The sequence below is a fragment of the Primulina tabacum genome, chromosome 15 (assembly GCF_025594145.1).
Source record: "Primulina tabacum isolate GXHZ01 chromosome 15, ASM2559414v2, whole genome shotgun sequence".
Taxonomy (NCBI): Eukaryota; Viridiplantae; Streptophyta; class Magnoliopsida; order Lamiales; family Gesneriaceae; genus Primulina; species Primulina tabacum.
The window spans coordinates 37,671,645-37,698,871 of record NC_134564.1 but is presented as its reverse complement, the minus strand read 5'-3'; the positions used below and the strand labels follow the sequence as shown (position 1 = coordinate 37,698,871).

The 27,227-nt window shown below is 35.8% G+C and overlaps 4 protein-coding genes across 4 annotated transcripts; 2 read left to right on the top strand and 2 right to left on the bottom strand.

Annotated features, from left to right (window-relative positions):
* Positions 1 to 2,320: 2,320 nt before the first annotated feature.
* Positions 2,321 to 13,304, bottom strand: LOC142527419 (dammarenediol II synthase-like). The gene is made up of 19 exons (XM_075632220.1): positions 13,166 to 13,304; positions 6,371 to 6,588; positions 6,072 to 6,260; positions 5,886 to 5,975; positions 5,581 to 5,775; positions 5,395 to 5,479; positions 5,149 to 5,315; positions 4,866 to 5,054; positions 4,637 to 4,750; positions 4,417 to 4,536; positions 4,204 to 4,323; positions 4,004 to 4,102; positions 3,856 to 3,915; positions 3,686 to 3,732; positions 3,448 to 3,591; positions 3,165 to 3,342; positions 3,003 to 3,083; positions 2,811 to 2,894; positions 2,321 to 2,729 (listed from the first exon to the last, which is right to left on the bottom strand). Exons 2-19 carry the CDS (start codon positions 6,569 to 6,571, stop codon positions 2,610 to 2,612), a joined length of 2,283 nt encoding a protein of 760 aa, XP_075488335.1. The 5' UTR covers positions 6,572 to 6,588; positions 13,166 to 13,304; the 3' UTR covers positions 2,321 to 2,609.
* On the top strand, positions 7,120 to 7,959 carry LOC142526187 (uncharacterized). Its single transcript, XM_075630437.1, has one exon. The coding sequence runs from the start codon at positions 7,120 to 7,122 to the stop codon at positions 7,957 to 7,959; it is 840 nt and encodes a 279-aa protein (XP_075486552.1).
* A 6,829-nt stretch (positions 13,305 to 20,133) lies between the features above and the next one.
* On the bottom strand, positions 20,134 to 21,773 carry LOC142526953 (gibberellin 2-beta-dioxygenase-like). Its single transcript, XM_075631644.1, has 3 exons — positions 21,137 to 21,773; positions 20,702 to 21,050; positions 20,134 to 20,621 (listed from the first exon to the last, which is right to left on the bottom strand). Exons 1-3 carry the CDS (start codon positions 21,538 to 21,540, stop codon positions 20,370 to 20,372), a joined length of 1,005 nt encoding a protein of 334 aa, XP_075487759.1. The 5' UTR covers positions 21,541 to 21,773; the 3' UTR covers positions 20,134 to 20,369.
* A 3,348-nt stretch (positions 21,774 to 25,121) lies between these two features.
* On the top strand, positions 25,122 to 25,547 carry LOC142526186 (uncharacterized). The gene has a single exon (XM_075630436.1). It carries the CDS (start codon positions 25,122 to 25,124, stop codon positions 25,545 to 25,547), a length of 426 nt encoding a protein of 141 aa, XP_075486551.1.
* Positions 25,548 to 27,227: the final 1,680 nt, after the last annotated feature.

The following is a 27,227-nucleotide window of genomic DNA, read 5'->3' as shown; positions in this document are numbered from 1 at the left end:
AACTTCTCGGGTGTAGCAGCATAGTCATTGGTATTTCAGTAGCAAAGAATAAATTTTACTCGTCTTATTTCCAGTTTTCATGAGGAACTAATAGAATTATTCTTCACTCCCAGTCATGAACTTTTTTGTTTATGGAAGCTCTTCGTGTCTTCGTGAAGGCCTTGGTGTACAAATGGCAGAAATTCAAACATTTGTGTACTGGGCACAGATGTGGCCACTATGGAGGTTCGTACAAGGTGAAGGACTGCGGTGTGCTTCACTACACATATGTGTGGTTAAGATTCAGTCGTCATCCACGGACGTGCTGGAGTTAGTAAACAGCTTGGAGCAGAGCACTGTCAATGTCTAGAGTCATGTTTCCAGTCAATCCCAAATGAAGAATATGTAACGAATCTTGAAGAAACCGAGTCACGCCACCCTTTCTGACCTACTCTAGAATGCGATATCATATTATGCAGGCTGCCAAGACTCTGGTGAACTAAGGATATAACCCTGAGGAGATCGATATCAGATAATTGAAACCCTTTGACTTCACGCGATCAGGAATTGTGTGAAGAAAACTCATCGTGTGTTGATTGTGGAGGGATGTATGAGGACTGGCGGCATTGTTGCCAGCTTGACAGCATCAACAAATGCAAATTTCCCCAACTATTTAGATGCTCCAATTGTGTGTTTGTCGTCGCAGGACATGTCGACTCCCTATGCTGGCGTGTTAGAGGAATGGATTGTGGTTCAGCCGGTGCAGCTTGTTGCTGGATTCAAGCAGCTATGCCGGTAGCATACAGTCGCATTTCGTTAGCCTTTCAGTATGTACCAATGTAGTGGTTTTGTCGGATAATGTCGATGTTGTTGCTATTTGCTAGGAGATTTTGTCATGTTTGAGGAGTCGTGTGGACTTGGAGTCTAAGATTTCAGATTTTTTCAGGAAAAAGGATTCAGAATTCGCATGGAATAGTTTGTAGTAGACCAATTTTAACGAGTGTTAGCATATAGCATTTTAATGTACAATGGTTTTTAGGTTAAGATTTAAAACTTAATCGTCAATAACTTGTGGAAATTCTATATAATATTTCAAATATCGGCCATTGAAAATACAATCTTTAATTAAATGGTATTAATTTATGCATGAACATTCATATTTTTGAAAATTTGGGAAGGAGATTTGCAAGATTGGAATTTCATACAATGTGCATGGGAAATAAGACAAATTAATATATGGATGTCACTAAAAAAAATCTGGGTAGTAGCTAAATAATCATGCATATTGGGATCAAGATTTAAAGAATGGAAATAAACCATCAAACTTGTACACAAAAATCCTCACACCTAGCCACCATATTTTCAAACCAATTAAGGGCAAAGGATTAAAAATAAATCCTACATTTTGGTACCTAAATAATCATTTATGAGATGGGATTTTGGAGCCAAAAACGCTAGATTGAGTCCAAGTTTGGACATGATTTAGGCACCCAATTTAGCTAACTTCCCTTCACCTATAAATACCCATCATTCCAAGCTTACCTCACACCCAAATTTTCGAAATTTCCTAGCTGCAGAATTCGAAAATTCCAGCAGCATTCCCTAGCCGAAATATTGCTTGAAAATCGTCCAAAGTTAGGCTAGAAAGTGAGCCGAAGTGCCGCCCGAGTAAGGAGTAAGAAGTGATCCAAGCCAAGCAGTTGTGCAACCACGTTTTTAGCATTCAAAAACCAAGGTAATTGGGCTTGTTTTAAAGTCTAATTTTTCGGTTATGCATATTTTTCGTTTTTTTTAAAAAATACGGTCGAGTATACATTCTTTTTCTACTCCGTTCTTGTGTTGGTTGTCATATGGTTTGGGAACTATGAGGATTCGACTGTATATGAGTGGAAATCCCAATATGACATGTTGTGACCCTTACACGGTGGGATTATAATCGTTATATGGCATCGTCCCTTAGAAGAGTAAAAATTAGGGACTGATATCAGTAAACCATAGAAAGTAGAGGAATCTCAGTATCTGGTCAATGTTATGCATGTGATACGAATCTTGTTGTATATGAATTATATCTCGAAATTTTATGCATGTTGTTACATTGTGCTTGATATGTCCCTAACTTGCTGAGTATTTCTCAAAATTACAACACATGATATATATGTTGTAATCTCAGTCCCTCTCATGTCATCAATCAGGTTTGAGTTAATCAAATTGAACTTTACCCTATCGTAAGTATTCAATGGTTAGTTGTTTGCATTTCCATTTTTAAAAGGTAATTATTTTAAAATATTTATAATGAAATATATAATACATGGATAGTAATGACGTAGCAGCGCACATCAACGACATGCATTCGTAGTGCTTACACTTCTTCCATTAATGTTTTACACCTCGAACTCATATTTAGTAACAACAGATATGTTTGTTGTATACACATCTTCACAGATGTCTACATATGCTTACATTGCATCCTTGTGGATAACTTGTATAGACATGTATATAATCATGTAGAACTTTACATCCTGTAGGGGGAACATTAACACCCCGATTACAAAAATCTATATTATACATCTTTGGCTGTCTTAGGGATGGTGGTGGATTTCACAACAAATCTTGGATGCTGTATATTTTACTTATAGGCTTTGGGATGGCCACACACGTTTACGATATTCCCCGAGTGCCCATAATGGAAAAATGTTTCTGTATTGGGCGTAATGCAGCATACAGTTCTTCATGTAAACTCCAGTGATTTCCTGTATTTATGATTATATCAAATTCACTATATTGTTTTGTTATTATAAGACCGGAAGTTGTAGAGATATTAAGTCAATTACCTGTTGAGGGAAATCTCCATCTTCCATCTGTGCGTTGATTAGCAACTTTGCTGCTTTGTGCAGAGGCGTGGGATCCCTCTCCGCCTGGTTTATTTTAATCACTGGTCAGCCATACGCATAAAATTTGAAATATTTTTTTTGTTTCCGTTTTCCTCTGAATTGGGTGACATCTAGAAAAACAGGAGTCTGTACCTGTCCCCCGTACATAAGACCAAGCATTGCCCATGATGTCTGCACTAAATTTGTGCGGTTTCCTTCTAATGGTGTGTATTTCTGCACAAAAAATTGTAACTTATTTCTTGGAGAAAATTGGAAACGAGCACGAAAAGTATGCGAAACCACTGTAATAATTACCATGCTTGGGCAGGACTCAAGGCTCTCCCCCCATCCACCTTCTTCATTTTGAGTTGACAGGAAAAAGTTCACGGCCTTACGAAGTGATTTGCTGTTTTCATATGTCTTCCCCGCTGCAGCTAATCCCCCCAACACAAAGAAAGTGCCATACAAAAAGCAAATTCCCCAGTAGCCATACCTGTGATTTGTATTTGGTGTTAGATTCTTGACATCCAAAGACTAGTATGTCATGTTTCTAAGCACAAATGTCGACAGAAAAAGAAAAAGGGCGAAAAAGCCTTACCATGAGCCATCAGGCCACTGTTTTTCTTGTAGAAAGTGCAATGCCTTTGACACGGAGATCTCTATTTCTTTCTCCCGGTGGCCTGGATGCAGGCGCTTGAATGATACAAGAGCGTGGATAATGGAAGCAGTGCACTCCACATGCCTACATCCCGAGTCATAATATAAATACCAAAAACAAGGAAGAGATGTAAAAAAAAGTTAAAGGACAAAACTGGGGATAAGAATAAAGAACTTACTCTTGCTCAACGACTATATCAGCAAAGAGTTCCGAAGGATTCAAAACCTACAAAACCAGGGGAAAAAAAGTTTGCCTTGTTATCGTAAATTGTCATTTTTACTTAGTCCTCCTCTGTTGAGGTCTTTTGGTCTGCACATGAATATCATGAGCTTTTGTTAAAATGCTTACCTGCAAATATGGCTGTGGAACTGGGGGTTCCCAGATTGCAAATCCGCCACTCAAAGGACTCTGGACAAATAGAGTAGAGCTCAGTTGTACTACTGATCACAAGATTTGAGTGCACAAAATTCGTTCTTACGCTACAAGAAATTCATACTTGCAAATAAAGAATCACATTCACAGCATCATACAGTCGCTCAATGTCTGGTTTTTCTCCAGAAATTTCTGTTGGCATTTGTGACAGCAAAAGCAGACACTGCATAATGCAAAAAAACCAGATTCTGTTCAGCTTTTATATTCCTAGGAAGTCAAATTTCTCGATGTATTTTGCTACTCGAAAATAATATCTGGACGCACCTTTAGTGCTTCGGCTGTGCAGTCTGATACAACCCATCCCTGATCTTGATCAGAGAAAGTCCATGCCCCTTTAGTAAAGTGCCGATACATGGCTTTAAAATCTTTTGGATTTTCTTTTATCTGCATGATTCACAACTGAGATTAAATCCAGGACTCATATAAACCTTTATACGATATTTTATCACGTTTCGTCTTTGGTTTCTCTAGACTAACCTGGGACTCTTTAATGTAGAAATGAGCCTTCTTGAGACAATCTCCATATTCCTCGACCATGCCAGTTGCAATAACTGCTTGAGTGGCTAGAGTAGAGTCCCATATTTGACTTCCGAAACTCTAGTATAATCAACAAAATAAAAATTCTTAATTGTTATCTTTGTCCCTTTAATTTACTCTAAAAGAAGCTTATTTGATATTTGGTACATATTTTCCTTACTTGCATTTTCATGCCATCTTCTGCAAGCCACAGATAATCCGGAACCCTGGCTAAGTGATGCTTGAACTCATCGCAGTTGGGATCGTGCGCCCACCAGCACATCATTTGCAAACTCTGCATCAAAGGAACCCATTCATATACATATACATGTAATAAACACTCTGTTCTTCCGTTGAATCTGTAAGGAGGAAACTAGGGAAGATTTTGATTAGCTGATGGAAATTATTACTTTTTCTACACAACCAATGGTAATGTAACGGCTCTCCTCTGATCCATGTCTCATATATTTGATGGTTTTATCCAGAGCCTTTTGCCTAATCTTGTTCAAAGGCCATCTCCTCATTACCGGCTCGGTAACATAATTTAGAGTATCCCAAAGCAGATCTTGTATGTAGGTGTGAGGGTAGTAAACATCTTCCTGCATTGAACAGTAGAAACTTTATAAGGCAACCATTTAGATTTTTTAAAGGAAATTTCAAGATTTTCTTAGTTTATGCAGTCTAACCCCCCACCTTACAACAATCATGGCGTGCATTGTTCCAGTTTATCTGATCATAAGCCTTAACGTGAATCTCTTGCCTGAGTGACATTACCAGGTCCGTGAGTGGTCCGTGGTACTTTCTACCATACAAATACGACATTGGCATATACGTTGTACGACAATAACACCACATTTTTGCTGCATTTTGTTGAAGAACACGTGCTTGTTAGATTACAGATCAAGAAAAATGACACGAGTCCACTCTAGCTAATTTTACCTGGATGATAAGGAAAAATTGAAGGGAAAAGCCAGAATTCAGCGGGAAGCGGGTTGCAACCATCCCAATCATACACTCCCAAAACCTAAAACGGGCAAAAAACTTGGGATTATGATAATCCTTTTTATTCCGTCTTGGATTGTTCGCTTGCTATACTATAAGAGGCTTATTGGGATTTCTTTTTACCGAAAGGTATGTCTTCCCCCAGGAAGGAATTCCGGTAGCGCCACCGTGATCGAGGATCCACTTACGAGCCCTTGCCACTGCACCATTGCCATCATCAGCTCCTTGTCCGAGCAGCCGTAACGCCACGTAGCTAAGCGCGGATCCTATCATCGTGCTGTGTCCTTCAATGTAAAATCCCCATCCACCATCCTCATTCTTCATGTACAAGCAGCAACATTTAGTACGTAAGCGCATGCAATCATCAGGATCTTGATTAGGGGCTAAATAATCAATAAAGGGGTGTGGTTGGTCGTTAAATCAATCACCTGATGGTTGTAGATGTACCGGATCATCTCTTTTTTGTGCTCTGATGTCAAGTGTGTGTTGATTGCTCCACTTATGTATAAAGCAATAATCTAATATCACGGAAAAATATATATATGTGTTAAAAAAGTTCAAGTTCTCCATTTCCATTTGAAATCAGTGAAGGTAAATGGCTGCTTAGTGCTTACGAGTGGAGGAGTGAAAAACATAGGGCCGGCATTTTCAGCCGGCCAGTGGCCGTCACTTGCTTGCACAGCCCGATTCAACCTCAGAGCTTTCTTCACAGCAATGGTTGCTTTTTCATACGTAATTTCCTCATGTTCTCCAACACGAACAGGTGGTATACTCATCAGGTCAATCCCACTTTCCTTCTTAAGCTGTTGGATGAAATTCGAACCGTGTAATGATATTGTTTGTTGGAAGATTTATGATATTTTACGTACACAAATGTTTGGCATGATTCTAACCCAATCCAACTGATATATACCTGAATCCTCATGAACAAATCAGCACATGAATGGTACCCCTTCTTCCTGTTCTTAGCGAATTCGTCCCGAGCTTTTTGAAATTCATCGAGCTCTTCCTGAGTTCCCCCATTCGGATCATACTCCCAAGTTTGCCTGCCAACAAAATTATTGGTGCTATACAAGTACGGGCCGTGGCCTTCAGCAATCTTGAGCCTCCACATTTTCCAATTTCCTAGTCCTGTAATCAAATAATAATCAACATGATAATTTTTAAATGAAATATATATAAATAATCTTAACTGAGTGAACGTTAATATCTTCATATTCTAATGGTTCAACACGAGAAAGGGTTTTGATGCAGTGTTAAATAATTTCGCATATCATAAAAATGGAATTTTTTTGAGATTATAATTATGATATGGGAATAAAATCAGAAACTGTAATTGAATTAATAGTTATTAGAGATTAAATATGAGATACCAGATACTATTAGTTAGAGGTAGTTAGAAGACGGTTATATGATAGATAGTTACATATAACAATGTATAAATGACTGAAGTTTTTCTGTTTTTCTGTATTAATCATTCTTCCAAAGTTCATAATTGAATGAAAAAGGCTTTAGGCCTGAGCTCTTGATTTCTTCCGCAATATGGTATCAGAGCTTCTGCTTTCGCACAGCGACGGCGTCGATCGGATTCTTGAATGGTGAGTCGTTCTCAGGTAATCTTTTGATCATTTCCGTATTCAGAATTGTTCAGACAACTCGTCCATGGCCCCCGCGCATACACCTGGTTCTTCCTTGCCCAGTGGCCATTCCGTCATTGAAGATCCAATGAGTCCATACTTTCTACATCACGCAGACAATCCGGGGCTTATGTTAGTCTCTCAAGCACTTACAGGAGAGAATTATATCTCTTGGAGCCGAGCGATGAAGATCGCACTTCCTGTCAAAAACAAATTGGGTTTCATCGATAGATCAGTCGTTAAACCCTCAGATAATGAATCTACTCTTCTCAATTACTGGAACCGCAATAACAATATAGTTATATCGTGGATTCTGAACTCAGTTTCGAAAGAAATTTCAGCAAGTATCATTTTCGCTGTTTCAGCCGCAGAAATATGGCAAGATCTCAAAGAACGCTTTCAGCAGAGTAATGGGCCAAGAATTTTCCAATTGCGACGTGAGATGGTTAACTTACGTCAAGAACAAGACCCTGTCAGTGTTTACTTCACCAAACTCAAAACGCTATGGGAAGAATTGACAAACTTTCGCCCCATGTGTCATTGCGGCCAATGCAATTGTCAAGGGGTAAAGAAGATCGAGGCATATTTTCAGACGGATTATACGATGGCATTTCTTATGGGTCTCAATGATTCATTGGCTCAAATCAGGAGCCAAATATTACTGCTGGATCCACTTCCTCCTATTAATCGGGTTTTCTCATTAATTGTGCAAGAGGAACGTCAAAGGACCATTGGTTCCCAATATGCGGGGAACAACTCAGTAGGGAGCATGACATTTGCTGTCAAAAGTGAACAACCCATGAGGCCGATTAACAACAGAGGACACACGTCTTCACAGAGAGAGGCCTTTCTGTACCAAGTGTAATATACATGGTCATACGGTTGACACTTGCTATAAGATACATGGATACCCACCGGGATACAAACTCAAAGGGAAGTTTCCAACCAAATACTCACCAATGGCTGCTAATCAACTATCTGATACACACATGTCCTCGAATATCGATGTTAACTCGTCTCCGAATTTACTTCAGAAATTTGACAAAGCACAAGTTGAGCAGATGATGGCGATGTTTACTCAACACCTATCAACATTTGATTCTCCAGATTGTCAAGCCAATGCTCACGCTACAGATATTTGTTTATCCATATCTGAGTCCAGCAAATTATGCTCACCTGTCAGTTGGGTGGTTGATTCAGGAGCCTCCCGACATATATGCTCGAATCTTTCTCTGTTTCAAACATGTAAACCCGTGCATAATTCAATGGTCACACTGCCGAATCATGTTCACATCAGAGTTAAATGTTGTGGTGACATTAAGATTAACAATTACTTGACACTTAAAGAGGTCCTCTATGTCCCAGAGTTCAAATTCAATTTATTGTCAGTGAGTTCCCTTCTTGATGACAACAAATTTGTGATGCAATTCTATCACGATTCATTCATTATTCAGGAGTACCTGACAAAGAGGATGATTGGCAAGGGTAGAAAAGTTGAAGGGTTGTATGTTCTTGAGAATTGGACTGACACTAAAGTAGTGGCAGTCAATCAGATTTCAGTGGACACTTGGCACATGAGACTTGGTCATCCCTCTATTCAAGTAATGGAAATGTTAAAAGAACATTTAGGATACAGCTCTTCGAAGCTTGATCAGTGTAAATCTTGTTACATTTGTCCATTAGTTAAACAAAAACGTTTGTCGTTTGTTTCTAATCAAAACATTTCTCCACATTCATTTGATCTTTTGCATTGTGATGTTTGGGGACCGCATCATATTCCCACATATAATGGCTATCGTTACTTTCTCACCTTGGTGGATGACAGTACCCGATTTACTTGGATATTCTTGCTGCACAAAAAGTCAGATGCTCCACACATAGTTGCCCGGTTTTACAACTTGATTGAAACTCAATTTCAGAAGAGGATCAAAGCTTTTCGCACAGATAATGCAAAGGAGCTTGCATTCACTGAACTTTGTCAAGACAAAGGCATTATACATCAGTTTTCCTGCGTACAAACACCCCAACAAAACTCCGTTGTTGAAAGGAAACACCAGCACCTCCTCAATGTAGCTCGATCACTTTTATTTCAATCCCGTGTACCCACCAAGTTCTGGGGAGAATGCGTATTAGCTGCTACATTTTTAATCAACCGGGTGCCTTCACCTAGGACCCACAACAAGGCTCCCTATGAACTTTTGTATCAAAAGGCTTTCGATTATTATGATCTCAAAAGTTTTGGGTGTCTTGCTTTTGCATCTACATTAGCAGCTCATTGTGATAAACTTTCTCCCAGAGCACGTCCTTGTATCTTTCTGGGTTATCCCTCTAGTGTCAAAGGATACAAGTTATTGGACATTCAAACTCAAGAAGTATTCATTTCCAGGGATGTTGTCTTCCATGAGTCCACATTTCCTTGTCACTTAGGCACAACGAGCACAAATGTTGATCCTTTTCCAGATGTGGTTCTGCCACAGCCATCAGATACATCATGCATCGATAATGTTCCTTCATGTGCTGATATCACTCCTTTGACAGTCCTTGACTCTGACCAGGTGCATACATCGCTCACTGATCATCAAACAAACATTAGTACTCGGACTTCCTCCAGAGTCACGAACCCACCATCTTATCTTCGTGACTATCATTGCAATTTGTTGCACCAGTCAGCACCAGCACGCTCCAAATGTCCCTATCCTTTGAGTGATCATGTCTCGTATGACTTTCTATCTCAGTCATATCGAAATCTAGTGCTCAATGTTTCCTCACATTTCGAGCCTCAATTCTACCATAAAGCTGTCAAATTTCCTCAATGGCGAGATGCAATGACTGCTGAACTTGATGCCATGGAATTCAACAACACATGGACAGTGATCTCTCTACCTCCGGGTAAGCACTCGATCGGATGTCGTTGGGTATACAAAATCAAATATACATCTGATGGCTCCGTAGACCGACACAAAGCACGCCTTGTTGCCAAAGGTTACACACAACAGGAGGGCGTTGATTTCTTTGAGACGTTTTCCCCGGTGGCAAAATTAACCACTGTCAAAGTACTCCTGGCACTTGCTGCCAGCCAACATTGGCAACTTGCCCAGCTAGATGTGAATAATGTGTTTCTTAATGGCGATCTCTTGGAAGAAGTTTACATGGATATGCCCCTTGGCTATGCTAAACGAGTTCCCCAAGGCACTGACCCATCCAAACTTGTGTGTAAACTTCATAAATCAATTTATGGTCTCCGTCAAGCTTCTCGTCAATGGTATTCTAAGTTCTCTCAAGCTTTACTTCAGCATGGATTCTCTCAATCTCATTCTGACAACACGTTATTCACAAAAGGGTCAGGCTCTTCTTTTGTTGCCTTACTTGTATACGTCGATGATATTATCATTGCTGGACCATCACAGCAAGTCATACACTCCTTAAAAACTTTCCTTCAAAGTCAGTTCAAACTCAAAGACTTAGGCTCACTCAAATATTTTCTTGGACTGGAAATCGCTCGCACTCAGCAAGGGATTTGCCTTTCACAGCGTCACTACACGCTGCAATTACTAGAAGATGCTGGTTTATTGGCTAGTAAACCACTACATACGCCAATGGAACCTCGCTCGAACCTTAACACTACTGATGGTCAGCCACTTGAGGACATATCTCAATATCGTTGCCTAATCGGAAGGCTTCTTTATCTCACATTATCAAGGCCTGACATTGTGTTTGCAGTACACAAACTAAGTCAGTTTGTTTCAAAGCCACGTACACCCCATTTGCAGGCTGTTCAACATCTATTACAATATCTCAAATCAGCTCCTGGTCAAGGCATCTTCTTTCCAACGTCTTCATCTCTTCAATTACGAGCTTTTTCGGATGCTGATTGGGCTTCGTGCGTTGACACAAGAAAATCAGTTACCGGATATTGTGTCTTTCTTGGTGATGCCTTAGTATCATGGAAATCTAAAAAGCAAGCCACCATTTCTCGGTCTTCAACCGAGGCCGAATACCGAGCATTAGCCAGTACCACCAGTGAAATTGTTTGGCTTCAACAATTGTTACGTGATTTCGACATGGTACCTAATACATCAGCCACTATATTCTGCGACAATCAATCGGCTATACACATTGCACACAATCCTATCTTTCACGAACGTACCAAGCATATAGAAGTTGACTGCCATTTCATTCGAAACAAGATATCTGATGGTTCGATCAAATTACTTCATGTGCGCTCAAGTCTCCAACTTGCGGACATGTTCACAAAGCCGTTACCTTCCACAGCAATATCTAGTTTCCTCTCCAAGATGTCCGTAAAGAACATATATCGTCCATCTTGACGGGGGGTATTAGAGATTAAATATGAGATACCAGATACTATTAGTTAGAGGTAGTTAGAAGACGGTTATATGATAGATAATTACATATAACAATGTATAAATGACTGAAGTTTTTCTGTTTTTCTGTATCAATCATTCTTCCAAAGTTCATAATTGAATGAAAAAGGCTTTACGCCTGAGCTCTTAATTTCTTCCGCAATAATAGTCAAATGGTCGTATACATACATGAACCTTATATAATAATTAAATCATACTAATTATTTCTTCTTCACTTTTACGTTATTTTATTAGGAGAAAAAGAGAAGGTATGCAGGAACTTTGATCGAGCTTCTTGATCAACATAAAAATTGTACGTAACAAGATTAGATTTCTCACCAATTGACCAATTTAGTACGCACTTGGAATATGTGATATTCTATATATTATTTATTAAAATTTTGATATTTTAAATTTATATAAATTATGATGATTACGTAAAAAGTAAGTAACAAAGATTAATGTTGTGGTCTACGCAAAAGCCAAAGTTATGCCTCATGCACAAAATTCTCAAACAGGACACGCAAAAAAAAAAAAAAAAAAAAATTCAATTGGACTGCGTCAATAAATGCGATATCAATGAAATCTAGCCAAACATTTTTTTAATAAAATCAACAGAATATGGTTTTAAAACAAAAGCCAAGTGCGGGCCGAGGATATTAATTATAAGCCGGCGGCGCATGCAAATATTATATTAATCCGCTAGCCGAGAATATATAATATGATCGGAAAATTAGGTAAAGTGGTCTCATTTGGAATTTATGTAGTTGCTCTCAGGCACCTGCCTTTAGACTTATCGGGTCGAATTGAAGTTGATCCCACCACCTCAGTCCACTCATTCATAATTTTAACTTCATTATTTTTATTTGAATTACTTGTAATCATTTTGATGAGCGGGTTTTTCAAATATGGAAATAGCTCAAATTTACTGAAATTAGAATTTAATTTTTAAGATTTCTTTTAAAACTTTTCAGTTTTCACCCCATAATTCGTATTTGACGGTTTTTTAACACTCACGTTAAAACCTTGAGGCAAAAAATTTGTGTGAGACAGTCTCACGGGGTCGTATTTTGTGAGACAACTCTCTTATTTGGGTCATCCATGAAAAAATATTACTTTTTATGCTAAGAGTATTACTTTTTATTGTGAATATCGGTAGGGTTGACCCGTGTCACAGATAAGTATTAGTTTGAAGATGCACATGGTTTATATGATTCGGTTCTCTTATCAAACTTTTATTATGGTTGGTTTTTATAATAATTATAAAAATTTAAATTTCACAGGCTTTAATTTAATTCATATTATTATAAATTTTTTGAAAAGCGAAAAACTTATTTATTTAATCAACATACAATTATGATCTAGATTCTAATGATTCCTCTTCCGGCACTTCATTAGTTTATGGACAATATTGATGGCTTTTAAGCACAATTTGGTTCGTGGGATATGATGATATATAATATATGGATGATGAAATAAAGATGTGTAATTTATCATTCCGATGACTTTATAAGTTAAAAGTTGGAAATAAAGAAACAAGCGATGAAGATGCAACCAGCCAAGGGCCGGGGATATACCTAAAGGCACCTTATTCTGCTTTCTCAAATGTTTCTATAATATCGTGTGATACAGTGAATATTTAGTCGTGATTGTAATGAAACGCAGATAGATATATAGATATAGTCATGCAAGAAATAACTAATTTACCTTTATACGATAATTAACCCCTATATGGAGGAAGTAGTCTAGGCGACCTCTGTGGACGTACGTGCTTAGCTCCGAAAAATATATGAGAATCTGGATAGATATGAATGAGGAATTGTGGTTTGGCAGAGTTATTTATAGGGAAAATGTGTAGTTAATGGGCTGGCCGGATGCATTTATTTATAGAGAAAGAGACATATACGGTATTGAATCCACTACAAATTAAAGAGCCAAAAATGCCATGCAAACCCCACCCCCTCAACGAAAATTTCATGTCAGCTGGACCTAGTGAATGCCTTTTTAACTTTTTGAATGAAATGAATTCACACATTTATTTATATTATTTTATGTTTCAAAAGGAATATATATATATATAATAGTAAGTCTGTAAATTAAATGTACGTGTATGCACGTACGTGTTGGTAATTTTGTGCGTGCATGTGTACGTTGGTTGTCATCAAATGCTCGACGGAAGAAATTAATTAATTAATTTATGACAAGTAAATCCATTTTCAATAATTTTCCGTAGAAGATGAGAGTTGTTAATTAAATTCCCACTTTAGGATACATTTTTCCACCGTACGTAATAGCTAGTATAGCACTATGGAGATGGGAAAGTGAGGAGCCATAGATTTGTCAAAAGATAGACTTCATGAGCAATCTGCTTAGTTTCCAATATATGATTCTTTATTATTATTTGCGGCACACTGTGTGTGTGTGTGTGTGTGTGTGTGTGTGTGTGTATATATATATATATATGTATGTAGATGGGAATGAGTTAGTGCATTTGAGAGCAATCATAGGGTAATTGTCAAAAGTTATATATGACTTTGATTTCATTTTAACGAGTGAATGCCAGGCCGACCTAACTTGGACATTAGTGACTTGGTCGTGCTTGCCTGCTCATTCTGAAATACATTATATTCATTCGTCTGAATTCCCATACATAACTTAAATTTTTATTGCATATGGGTTTCGAGTTTGTATAAATTATATGGATATGAAGTCTAAAAGACTTATAATTATAATTAGACACGTGGAGTACTCATTTATTGGTTATTACGAAATTAAACGTAAAAAAAAAAAAAAAATCCTATAGACATCATGATGGTTCCATTTACGTCGATCCAAGTGCACAGGTGCATATATATAACATGGACGCTACTCTTATTATTAAAAAAAATGTTCATATATAATTTTTGTCAAAGTTTAGTTTCGGATATTTTCCATCTTTTCACATTTATATATATCTTTGTAAGGAATTGAAACAAATTAATCAAGAAATATTGAATTTTGTTGATGTGATAATCTGTTTGTGAATACATTAAAGTCAAAAATTGTGCCAAATGACTTTCCTCAGGCTTTCATTTTCTGATAAACAACATATACATACTGTTTTTGGCATTACAAATTTGAAAGTCCCTACCGAACAAAATTCCAACATTTGAATAAAATATAACGATAATACAAAAAATTGAAGAAGAAAAACATGTGTGTACCAGTATATTTCTGTGTTGCCGCGCCATTGCTCATTAAGTCTTGACAAGTACGTAGTTTTCTATCAACCGAAATCGACCAAAATTAATCTCTAGCTATCTACAAAGAAACTAAATTAAAATTAATAAAAAAAATTAAATGGAAATACGGTTAATCAAACCTCTTATTTTGAAAAAGAATAACTAAATAATAATTATTATTATAATGGATGAAAGTCTGTTGTATTTGTACGTATTTGGTTAGAGAAAGGAAGATTGCATTTTTCGGTGGCTAATTTAAAACTCGGTGGTTGCATTAAACTCAATGAGGTGATTAATTACACTCAAGGCTTATCTGTTGTCATTCAGTTATCTATCGTTTTTAAATCTTTGTATGCATTAATTATTTGATTAGAAATAAATATTAATTTCCTATTAAAGATGGGTTCATCCCGGGATGATAGCTAGTCTCTCCACTTATTTTCTAAGGTCTTAGACATGAACGTTGAGTGCGATAAGGAAAATCCATAAATCACATAATTCACCATGTTAAATTATTAAGAATTTTATTGAAAATTTAAGCGGAAAAGTCATAATTCTGAATTATTTAGAAAGTGTTTTGATCTTCCAAATCTACGCGTTCTTTTCCTTGAGATGATCTTTATTTTTTTCTTATAAATTATTTTCTTAATTGAAAAGAAAAATAGGGAGCGCGATGCCTCGTGATGGTGGATACTATGATCCATATATAGATAAGTTTTATTATTATCTTCTGATATTTATGTTTTACCTCATCATAAAAACATAACTTACACTTATATCTATATACATTAATGGCCAACAAATTATTAGATACGTTAAAACTAAATAACCCGAAACATCATTTGATCACTTTATTTTGGATTTAACTTAGTAGACAACTCATTACATATAAATATTCACATATAAGCTCATAAAAATAAAATTAATCCAATAATTACAAGATATAAACATTTCATAGTGTCATATATATACATTCAAAGGAGCTAAAAATATCTGGAAAATGTAGTGAGCTAAAATCCACATATTTTGCTTAATGGACAAGTCAAATCTCGGCCTCAAAAATATTATTTGTTAACAAATTAAATAATAATAAAGGGTTTCTCATGTAACTTGCAAAATGTGAAGAGACATGACTAGATTTCATTTGACAGTGACCTTAACATTTTCAAATACGAATTTATTACTTTTAAAGATTCCAACTTTAGGATTAGCTAGAAGATTCTTGGATGTCCCAACATATTAGATGAAGTACCGAGACCCAACTTTGCACTTAATTGGATCTTCTTGGAAATTACCCAATTCTCTTTGGACAAACTGTGTAGAAATATAAGTTGGCCCGGCCCATTGGGTGATGTTGCAGAACCCAAGTAGCAAATGAACAATTTTCTCTCGTTGTTATTTTTTAATATGACTCACGACAGATCGCCAGTAAAATTTAGACATGCATGTTAGTAAAGAGTCCAGACATCAATATTACCAAGTTAGAAGACGAATTGAATAGATTTGTGTGCCGCATCTTATTAATTATATTTATTTATGTAGGGCAAAAAGAAAGAAAGAAAGAAAATGTTACATTTATTGTATGAAAATATATTAAATTAAATTCTAAATTTGTTAGTTCTTTTATAGTTCCATAACTAAAACATTTTTACAAAATACAGAAAATTAAATAACGATAATAATATATTTGTCACTTTCAATATATAGAGGTGGACAGACAGGAGTTGGGTCCTTGGCTTTTACATGATTAGAAAAATTCATTGGTACTGCTATTTCAAGTATGTCGTACTACTACTGCTCAAAATAATCTTTCAACCTTTATAAATTGCCAACAGAAAGAGATATATAGAAACTTTCACGTGCATTTAATTTTATGAAGACAATGTCCTCGATCTGATCGAATGACCCATTCGAATTTGTATTTTTCAACACATATTCGACACGGCCTATAATCATTATGAGACCAGATATCTAAATTAATTGATTCACATTGCTTGTTAGAGTAGATGTCCTGCAAGTCAACTGTTGGCTAGGGATTTTATTGACTCAGTTGTAAAGAATAATCTTTATTTTAATATAATTCATTATTTTATGGTTTGTTATCTCTTTATCTGTATACCCATGTTATCAAACATAGATAAAGACCTTGATTATACTTTAATACAAATGAATCGTAATTCGATGTTGAAACTCGTTTGTAAACACTGTATAATCTAAATTCGTTCCTAGTCGATTCAGCCGCCTAAAAAATGGATAAAAGTCGCTTGAGCTTGAGACTAGCATCTGTGATGTTGTGTACTGCGTTTCTTGGTAAGGGCATAGAGATGTCCAAACATGCAGATGGGTAGTCATATGATGATTATACCGAACAACCATCCCTCGGACTTTCCAAGTGGTTATCATTCATCGAGAGGATAAGTCTGTGGTTATGATTGTACACCATTAGTCCTTACGACCCGGGACAACACTGAGGCTCTATATGTGAGGGTTGTGCTTTGACTCGTTTACCGGCTCCAGGAGAGTCATCAGGTGGCGAGGTTGGGTACAGTTACGACACATATAGGAGCCAGTGCATTGTAGTCGGGAATTCACCGCTCACCTACGGGTGTGGATATCCTATGTGACCTAATGTAATAATAGTGCATGGAATCTCTGGCCAGAGTATAAGATGTACGTTGGAGAAGGAGTTCTCAAATAGTACACGCGATGCCACTATTATAGTTATCACATAGTTATCGAATTAATATGCAACCCTCGATGAACCAATGGTTGCTTATTCGATCGGGATATATGAGATGAAGGGACCGTACTGTACGTTAATCATAATCGACTGGTTCTTGCAGGCACTATCAGTGATACCTAGGGGATCATGGGGCGATGCTACTAGACGCTCTTACCATGATCCGATGGGTGCAATCAGAAATGAGTTCTGACATTCTTGATCAAGGTGTTGATGAAAAGAATGGGGCTAACTGGGGTAAGCCCGAATAAAGGATTATGTCATGAATCACAAAGAGTTGTGAACCCACGGCTAGCTGTATCCCTGAACCATTGAGGGTCACACAAGAACTGGATTATTTGTTCCCGTTGAGATAATAAATTCAAGAAGTTGAATTTAAATTATGATATAGTAAATTCAAAGAGTTGAATTTATGATAATTAAATTTTGAGAAAATAAATTCAAGGAATTGAATTTTATGAGATAGTAAATTCAAGAAGTTGAATTTATGAAATTTGGAGAAAATAAATTCAAGGAGTTGAATTTGTAAAGTTTAAGAATTTAATTTATTAAACTCAAAAGTTGAGTTTATTAAATATCAAATTAAATATAGTGGGAAGTATGTTTAATAGGCTTGTAGTAGTACAAGTTCAACATACTAAATAATTAAAGTTCTTAATGGACTTTGATTAATTAATTAAACCAGTTGGACTAGTCCAATTAATTAAGCAAGCCCATTAATGTTAATTATGATTATTAGGTCATGGAATTTTAAATAAATAAAAATTCTTGACCTAAAATCATAGCCTCCACAAAATTGAGTTGTGCCAATTTCGAGAATCACCAATTTTGGAAATGCAATAAGAATCTTTCATTAACTTAATTAATCCAATTAATTAAGTAAAGGAATGATTATTATGGAAAAGTATTGATTAATTCTTAAAATTGATTGCATGTATTCGGTGGATTCTTTTCTTTTGAAGATTTGAGAAATAAGGCATACGATAATTTTTCCTTGCTTTTTGGACAATAACTTTCGGCTCCTCCATAATTCTTCTTTGTGCTCTCAAAAATTGTGTTCTATCTCAAATACAAAATCTTCTACACTTCCTAGTGCGAGTTAGAAGAGGAACATATATTCCGGTCGTGGACCTGATTAGTAGATCGAAGACCGTTCTTAGGGGATTCACGAAGAGCTATCTCCGCTAACCCCGGAATAGTTGGAGCCCAGTGATTTATTCACCAAAGGTATAAGAATTTCTAACGCCCTATGAATGTTTATGTATTTGTTAAAACCATACGAGTGTCCAAAATTATTTTGAATTTCAAAATAAAATAAAAAATTTAAACTTCCGCTGCGTTTTTGGGCACGTAGAAAACCGAGATCCAACAGCTATGCTCCACATGTTAAATGAAATAATAATAGTGAAATTTTGATGAGAAGAATTAATATTGCTTCAATTACAGAATAACATCGTGTTTTAAGTAATCTATTATATATTGATGGGCGGAAAAACGATTTACATGAGTTGTATGTGTTCTTGCGACTAGATAGCATATTTGCTACTTGTAGCCTTATATATATAATTTTTTATGACATAGAAATCTGCAACCGTAACTTTTTGATAGGTACTGAGTTAACCTCTAGATTAACAGTGTAGCCTATAGAATGTAGACCTACATATTGGTCATACGGTCCGCGGGGCCATTGTATGTTGATATTATACAATAATTCAAGCACCTTAATTAATTGTTATCCACAATATTATTCCACAAACAATCCAGAAAATCCACAATCTTACTGCATGTAGTAGTTATTATATATCCTTGCATAATTGGAATATATGTGTCTACACACACACACACACACACTGACACACACATAATTAGAATACAGAAATCAAGAATAAAAAGGGGGCCGGCCAACTGGAATCGTGTTCCCGTCGAACGGCTAAACTGTGTTTGGTGGAAATGATTTGTTGGAATCTTGAACGTCGTTTTCCACGAATGGGAACCAACTGGAACAACTAGAAAAGCAAAATGAGTACTCGAATTCAAAGAAAGAAAACCGGATGAACGGACGGTCATCATTAATTATTATTTTTATTTATTGGTAGGTATATATACTTTTTCAAGAGTTGTCCAGGTGTATGTATGCATGGTAGTGTCTGTCTATATACATAATTTGAATGCCAAAATTAATATTTTTCTACTTTTACACTTAATGTCACAACTTTAATTCATTTAACTCAGATCTGATTGCCACATTATTAAAAAAAAAATTCATTTTCCTTTTAATTTATTTTGATGACTTGATGCAAACCCTATATTTTTATGAAATTATGTAGCACGCTTTGATGTGAACAAGATGAAAATTGCTGGCACGACTTTGAATAATTTACTCAGACTTCTAAAATATGGTCCCGGGCATTTAACATCATTTAAATATGTATCTACAAGTATCGATCCAAGTTTTGTGAGTCAACAAAAATATAAAATACATGGATTGAGATTTATATATTCAATTTAAAAACTTCCGATCCGGCTAATTATATAATTTTGGCTAAGCTGCACATTCAGATTTTCTTTATTAAGGAAAATAGAGTAAAAAACATATGATAATTGCTTGCAGAGATTGTCCACCAATCCAAGGCTTCAAGTACATACAGATAACATTTGCATTTATAATACCAAAGAAGGTAGAAGGTACAACTCAACAATAAAAACTAGCTAGCTCCTAGATACCTGATATATTAAGTAACTAATTTAACGAGAAATACTATTAAATAATAATTTATAAAGGGATTGATTAATTACTAAAATAGAGGAGAAGAAGTAAGCTAATTATTTCCACCTAAGCCAACTTAATTGATCTAGTCAACACTTGTTTTTTGGGATTAGAGTTTTATGTTGGCTCTAAAATAAAATTTAAATACATATTTATTGAAATTATAACATGCACGAGTAGTTGTTAATTGACAGTGGATTTCTCGAAAAGCTTGAGCCTGTTGTCACCCAATCTTGTCTTGTATGCTGATTTCTTGTATTCAGACCATGTGAATTCTTTATACAAACTTTCTTCACCCTCCTCCATTAATGAAGGTAAAGGTGTAATCTTTTCGTTCAAAGGTGGCCCCCCGAAGTATATCATCGATACCCTTGATGAAGAATCATGGGCCAAAACCCTGTGCTTTACACTTCTAAACCTCCCATTAGTCATCACCTGCACCGATGCATATACATACAGTTAATAATCATATATATAAATGTAATAATTGCCCCTTTTTCGTCTAAAACATTTACCTGCAATGAATCGCCAACACTGAAGAAGAAGGAGGAGTTATCGGGTGGGACAGAGACCCATGTACCATCCCTCAGACAGATTTGCAGGCCTGATGTGTTGTTGGATCTTCCAACAGATATGATTTGTGGGTCAGTGTGTTCTCCGAATCCAATCAAATTTCGACCACTCAATGCTCCAAGTTGTGGGCATGGCGGATAGTGATTTAGCCGGAAGCAAGAATCGCTTCTCTCATCTTTTATAACCTTACTCAAAGTGTCCCTCACCTCAATCTGTAATTCTTCGGCTATCATTTCAAGAACTTCACACACCATACTTTTCACCGCTGAAACATACTCGTTCCCTAGACACCTGTTGCAGCAAGCAAACAGGTTAGCTTTTCCTCACAAACACAAACATGCGAACATATATTGATTAATCAACAACTTGTTTACTACCTTAAGGTTTCTGAAATTCCAGGGCAAATGGCCTTGGAGTTCTGAGAAATTAGTTCGGGATTTGTGCAGAAAAGAAGATACTCGACCCAGCCCACATCGCCATTGGCTCCAATCTGCTTGTTTCCATAGCCGAAAGGGTTGGGAGGCCCTGATTTCTCCTTCTCTAACTGGGGTAATTTGAAAAACTTGACTGCCTCATCTTCTAATTGGGTCAGAAACTCCATCGAAAACCCAGGATTGATCACTTTAAAGAACCCGAACTCTTTACAGGCTTCAACTATGATGGCTTTTGCATCGGGTTTTGAAAGATCCACGACTGGAATCTCTGTGAAAATGCTGGACGTGGGCTTGCATGTTCTGATTTTTGATAAATTATCAATAATCAGCTGTGACAAGGTGACCATGGTTAGCTAGCTAGTCGATCAAATTGGTGTGCTGAAGAAAGGGTTTAAACAGGGGAGGAGATAGAGCTAGAAATATATGATGTGTAATTTGATGGTGGGATGGATTTATATTATATAATATGAATGGGAGAAACTGTGAATTCTACTGCATGAAAAAGATGAGAGCACAGAAAAAGGCGTACGAAACTATAGAGAGACATCTGGCTTTGTGCGTCAGCAAGGAGTTCTATAGTTTCGAGGGAAAATTCCTCGTCTAAACCAAGAAAAAAGGGGCGGGGATTTTAATTTATTTCTTTGTTAGAAAAAATATATGGTGGGGTCATTCTTCACTAAGTGCGCATCGCCATGTATTTAAACATCAAACCAATTAAACTGATAATCTTCTTTTATTTATATAATATAATGTATGTAAACACACATATATAATGATATGTAGCGATTATTATTATACAATACAATGCAATACAATAAAATATAGATGAAACGAATACTTGGATTAAATATGTTGGTTGTTGTTTTATTGGACAATGTTTTGAATAATTGAATCTATTGGTTTTTGTAATATATGTTTTCTCCTCTTCCCCTAATGCAACTGTATTAAGACAGAAGCTAATAACATTGATCTTGGCAATCTAACTAGTAAAAATGGGATGAAAAATCTACTCAATTCTTGAACAAAAAAGCAAGGACATTGCTCCTCTTTTACTAGGTCAAAAACAGTAAACCAGTTTTTGTAAATAAGTTGAACATTAAACTTTAAACAAAGTTAAAAGCAATTGGTTTGGACAATATTAGATCACACAAACAAACCTTTCAAAATATGATAATTGTCTGGAATAAAATAATTCTATGAGACGATTATTTCTCCGCTGTGTCATCTTTTTGTCTTTTGAACCACTTCCTCGTAATTATATGACATATTGAAGTCAAATTTTAGAAAGAAGATGCAGAAAACACATACAGATTCCCCATCAGTATTATATCACTATTTAAATATGTTAGTTGAATGAAACACATATATCTCCACAATTATATGATATTGTTCACTTTGAGTTTAAGCCCTAAATGATTTATTTTTGGACTCTATCAAAAAAACCTCGTACCAATGGAGATATCATTACATCGTAGTAACTCATGATCTTTTTGCATACTTTCATGTGAGATTTTGGTTAAGTTCTTGACAATCCTTCCTTCAAACAAAGGACCACCATTCTTCATGGTCTGGACATCCTCTCAATCGCATTCGTCCATCCTCGAGGTTACTAGCTCCTCTACACTGCATTGGCAACACATGCCTGATCACCTGAAATAATTTGAGCACCGCTTGTCTCGAAAGTTCATCTCGCATTTATTGGGAGCACTCACCTCTTTTGTTTATGAAGTATCCGAAGATTCCACCCAAATAACTAGATCTATACTATGGTCCTGATACAATTTGTTGTGCAATGAAACATATATATCTTCACAATGATTTGATATTGTTCACTTTGTGCCTAAACACTCATGGATTTGCTTTTGGACTTTGCCCAAAAATATAATACTAATGAAAATAACATTTCATCTTATTAATTCGTGATTTTCTTGTTCTTTTGTATTTTCAACGTGAGACTTTTGTTGAATTTTCAACAAATATATATATATATATATATGTATATATATATATATATGTATGTATGTATGTATGTACTTCCTGTATTTACTAAAGAACATAGTAAAAGGTAGATGTCTAATTCGAATTAACAAACTATTTTTTTTCTTTGATGTACAAAGTTTAAAGCTCCTGGTTTATTACTTTTTTTTTTATTTATTTACAATTGATATATATATTTTTCAGTAGAAATTTCCGATTGGTGATTGTGGTTAATTAAAAAAATAAAACTGTTATGAATCCCAAATTGGTTGACAGAATCTTATAATGACGTATATAATTAAACGAGTCAAATAATTAAAAAAAGCTGCACGTGAAGTTGAATAAGGTTTTATTTGTCCCAAAACAATGCATTCGAGAATAAATTTAGTTTGTGGTCGGCTTGGGTTTTAACTCGTTGTTGCCCATTACACCTCTACAAGTCAATGTCCAATTGGAAACCAGAGAAATGGCGTTCGTTGGATTATTTTATTTTCAAGCTTGGACTTTCGACCATCGTTTCCGTGTGCTCGAAAATCAAAGTTATTATTATCAGGGGCGGCGGCCTAGCTCGCATGAGGCAAAACATGTCCCGAGATAGAATCAATTGCTTAATGGACTCTATTCACGATAATGCCGGCAAAAATAGATATGAACTTGTTCAATTTTTTTTAAATTAATTTTACAGGCGAACAGAGATAGTCAAGCAATGTATCAAATCAATAAATAAATCTGATCTTTTAAGAGGCTTATTAGAATTTTTTTGGGGAAAAAGGTCAACGGGGTATGATAAATTCAAGGTACATGCGAACACACACACACACACGTTTAGCAAGTACAATGACTTAGTCACAACATCGTGCGTACCAATTTTGGTGCATATTTGCTCTTTTAATTTGGTTTTTAGTGCAACAATTCATTAATAAAACCTTAATTATTACAAGTGAAAGGTATAACTTCCGACACCTCCTGCAAGTACTAGTAAGGAATGAGAATCTCCGTTTCTTTGATGTCTTCCTCAGTGTTCCTAATTGCCTTTAATTAATTGTATTGATACTAATTTTATAAAATACACATATTTTAACAGAATAAATTGACCAACGACCACCTGCTGATGCAAGGAATCATACCTGAATCTAAACTTATATCCATCCTATTACACGTTTTTTTAAAAAAAAATATATATATATATACTTAAACTAAAAAAATAGTATATTAGCATCATCAACTAAAATCTCAAAATTTTATATTAATTACATTTTATAATATTATTCATTTATCCAAAGTTTATAATGACAGATCATATATAATTTACGCGTGACAGCCAGATTCAATATAGAGGCTCTTTCTCACATATATGATAATAGACTCACCATCCACATAATATCAATTTACTGTTTTTTAAAAAAAAATATTGGATTACCCAAAATAAACATGTTCATTGTAAATTGATTAGGCCCAATTCAACATGGATTATTGTGGCCTTCGGCTATCTAGGCATTTATTTGTTTTGAAGCATCGCTAGCTAGATTCAAAATTGGGATGTACAATCCTCCTCTCTTTATTTTTTCTTTAATTTGTCAGTGAACATATTCAAGTGCTTGATTAAATCATCTCTGTTCATAAAATTTGGATGATGAGTTGGTATCGTTAATTTGTCCTCTTCATCGAATACAAAATAAACCTGTTGCTTTGGATGCATCCGCTAGCTCTTTAATTTTCAACATCCAGCGGACCCAAACCATATGGATTTCATGTGCGTAAATATCTTTGTTTTGTCATTTTACATCAAAAACATTATTAAAACCCGAACTTCTGTTTTCGTGGTATTTTTTTGTAAAGCATGGGCTATGCATTTGGGCTTACGATTAAAAAAAAAAAAAAAAACCAATGGGTTTAAAAGCTGGATTTAAGGTTCGCCCACATTTAATTTCTCCATGCAGAATGATTGAAAATGTCGTCGCAGCATATGCAGATCTCATGTCTCCGAGAAAATGCCGTGGTATACACCGGCGAATCGATGTGCAAGCAGAAATCCGTGGAGCTGCTTGAAAAAATCAACCTACCCAAAGGCCTGCTCCCCTTGGACAGCATCGTCGAAGTCGGCCACGACGAGTCGTCGGGATTCATGTGGCTGAAGCAGAAGAAAAGCAAGACACACGTGTTCCGTGAGATCCAGCGTTGCGTGTGGTACGACACCGAGATTACGGCGTTCGTGGATGACCGTCGGCTGATGAGGCTGACAGGTGTCAAGAGCAAGGAGCTGCTGATGTGGGTCACCATTGCTGATATTTCGATTGAGGAACCAAGTTCCGGGAAAATTACGTTCGCCACCAGCACTGGGATTTCCAGGTCTTTTCCAGCCTCGGCGTTTGAATAGGATCCTAAAGACTACTAGTAGTAGCTTATGAAATCGAAGAACCAATGGAATTCGTTACTTTTTCTTCTTCTTTAGTTCGATATTGCTGTTTGCTTGATCATGTTTTGGATTTCAAGAATAAGGAAATTTTAGATTTTTTGAGGTCTCGTCTTTCTTTTTTCTTTTTGAAAAATATGTATTACAGCGTTTGAATGCCGATTAACATGATAAGTGGGGTGGGATGGGATGACATGAATTCTGAAATGGAAAATTGAGAGTTACACGCTACTATTATATATTTAAAAAATTAATATAAATTGACAAACCCATCTGCTGTAAAGACGAAGGATAAAAATTTCGAGAACAGAGAAATATTCCATTGCTGATCGAGACGACCGCCTATTACTTCTCTCTTTGTTTGACATCTTTATTAGCATAAATTAAGGTTAGTTTTTCTTCCAATTTGTTGTTTCGATTCAATAGATTTATGCTCTAGAGCTGGATTAATTTTGAGATGATAATCACTCAATAACCAATGTTTTAATTGTTTTTGAATGTTGGGTTTTGATTTAGATGGGTTGCCTAGACTCTTGATTGAACCGACCTTGTTTAAATTTGTGAAATAATGAAGAATTAATTTATCTTAAGAACAACCTTGGAAGCATTGATTCGAATTGGATTTTAGCGTTTAATTAAGATTATATATCTTGTAGGGTCGATTAAAGAATGTATTTTGGCCAGATAATAGATGTAGGCAAACTTATAAGTAATTTGGGTGATGTCAACTGTGACAATGGGTGTGCCTACGAGGAAGAATTCTACTTATACAATGTTTTTTGTCAGCATAAAAGTTTAAGAAAGTTTTTGGCTATGATGACAAAGAATGTGCTATTTGTTGAATACTTTCAAGAGGTAGATGGTTCATAAAAGAAAAAGACAATGCGGTTTCTTATGAAAAATGATTGGGAGAAGGCACAAGTCTTTGTGATTTTTCTCAAGATGTTTCATAATATTACATTGCAACTTAGTTCTAGCATTGCCCTTGATTTGGGAGGAAATTGTTTCATTGAAGACAATCATTGACGAGACAATACTTGATCACTATTGATCCTTCACTGCGAGAAATTGCTATGAGAATGGAGAGTAAGTTGAAGAAGTAATAGAGTGATCTTGAGAAGGTGAACAATCTTGTTTTCCTATGTCATATTCTAGATCTCGTTATAAACTTTAAATGATTGGAATCCATTTAGGAGATATGAAATTGGATGCTAGTAAAGGCATGCAATTCTTTTTCGACGATTCAAAGATTTGTCTAATGGAGTTGTATCATGCATATAAAAAGAATTCTACTTTGGATCATATTAAAGGGATTGACGATGGCGATGTAGATAAAGATTTGATAGAAATGTATAAGAATGATCCCGTCACAACGAATTACCGTATGAAAATAAATCAAGCAAGAAAAACTCAAAATCAACCAGAAATAACCAATGAAGTGGACTAGTACTTCTCGGATCTTTTTATGAAATTGAGCTCAATCTTCGATATTTTGGAATGGTGGAAAGAGAATACAACGGCATTTCCATTATTTTCTAAGATTGTCAAGGATATATTTTTCAATCCGTTCATCTATTATTGCTAATGAGAATGCTTTTAGCCATGGGAGGCGAGTTGTGGATCCATTTAAGACATCATTACATC

What these genes read in the sequence shown, in the direction of transcription:
- LOC142527419 (XM_075632220.1), bottom strand. Translation starts at nt 6,571, where the DNA reads ATGTGGAGGCTCAAGATTGCTGAAGGCCACGGCCCGTACTTGTATAGC. An exon ending in GGGGGAAGACATACCTTTCG is followed by an intron (nt 5,480 to 5,580) that starts GTAAAAAGAAAT and finishes TGCCCGTTTTAG; the next exon opens with GTTTTGGGAGTGTATGATTG. An exon ending in ATGGAGATTTCCCTCAACAG is followed by an intron (nt 2,730 to 2,810) that starts GTAATTGACTTA and finishes TCATAAATACAG; the next exon opens with GAAATCACTGGAGTTTACAT.
- LOC142526953 (XM_075631644.1), bottom strand. Translation starts at nt 21,540, where the DNA reads ATGGTCACCTTGTCACAGCTGATTATTGATAATTTATCAAAAATCAGA. An exon ending in GGAATTTCAGAAACCTTAAG is followed by an intron (nt 21,051 to 21,136) that starts GTAGTAAACAAG and finishes TTGCTGCAACAG; the next exon opens with GTGTCTAGGGAACGAGTATG. An exon ending in GTGTTGGCGATTCATTGCAG is followed by an intron (nt 20,622 to 20,701) that starts GTAAATGTTTTA and finishes GCATCGGTGCAG; the next exon opens with GTGATGACTAATGGGAGGTT.
- LOC142526187 (XM_075630437.1), top strand. Translation starts at nt 7,120, where the DNA reads ATGGCCCCCGCGCATACACCTGGTTCTTCCTTGCCCAGTGGCCATTCC.
- LOC142526186 (XM_075630436.1), top strand. Translation starts at nt 25,122, where the DNA reads ATGTCGTCGCAGCATATGCAGATCTCATGTCTCCGAGAAAATGCCGTG.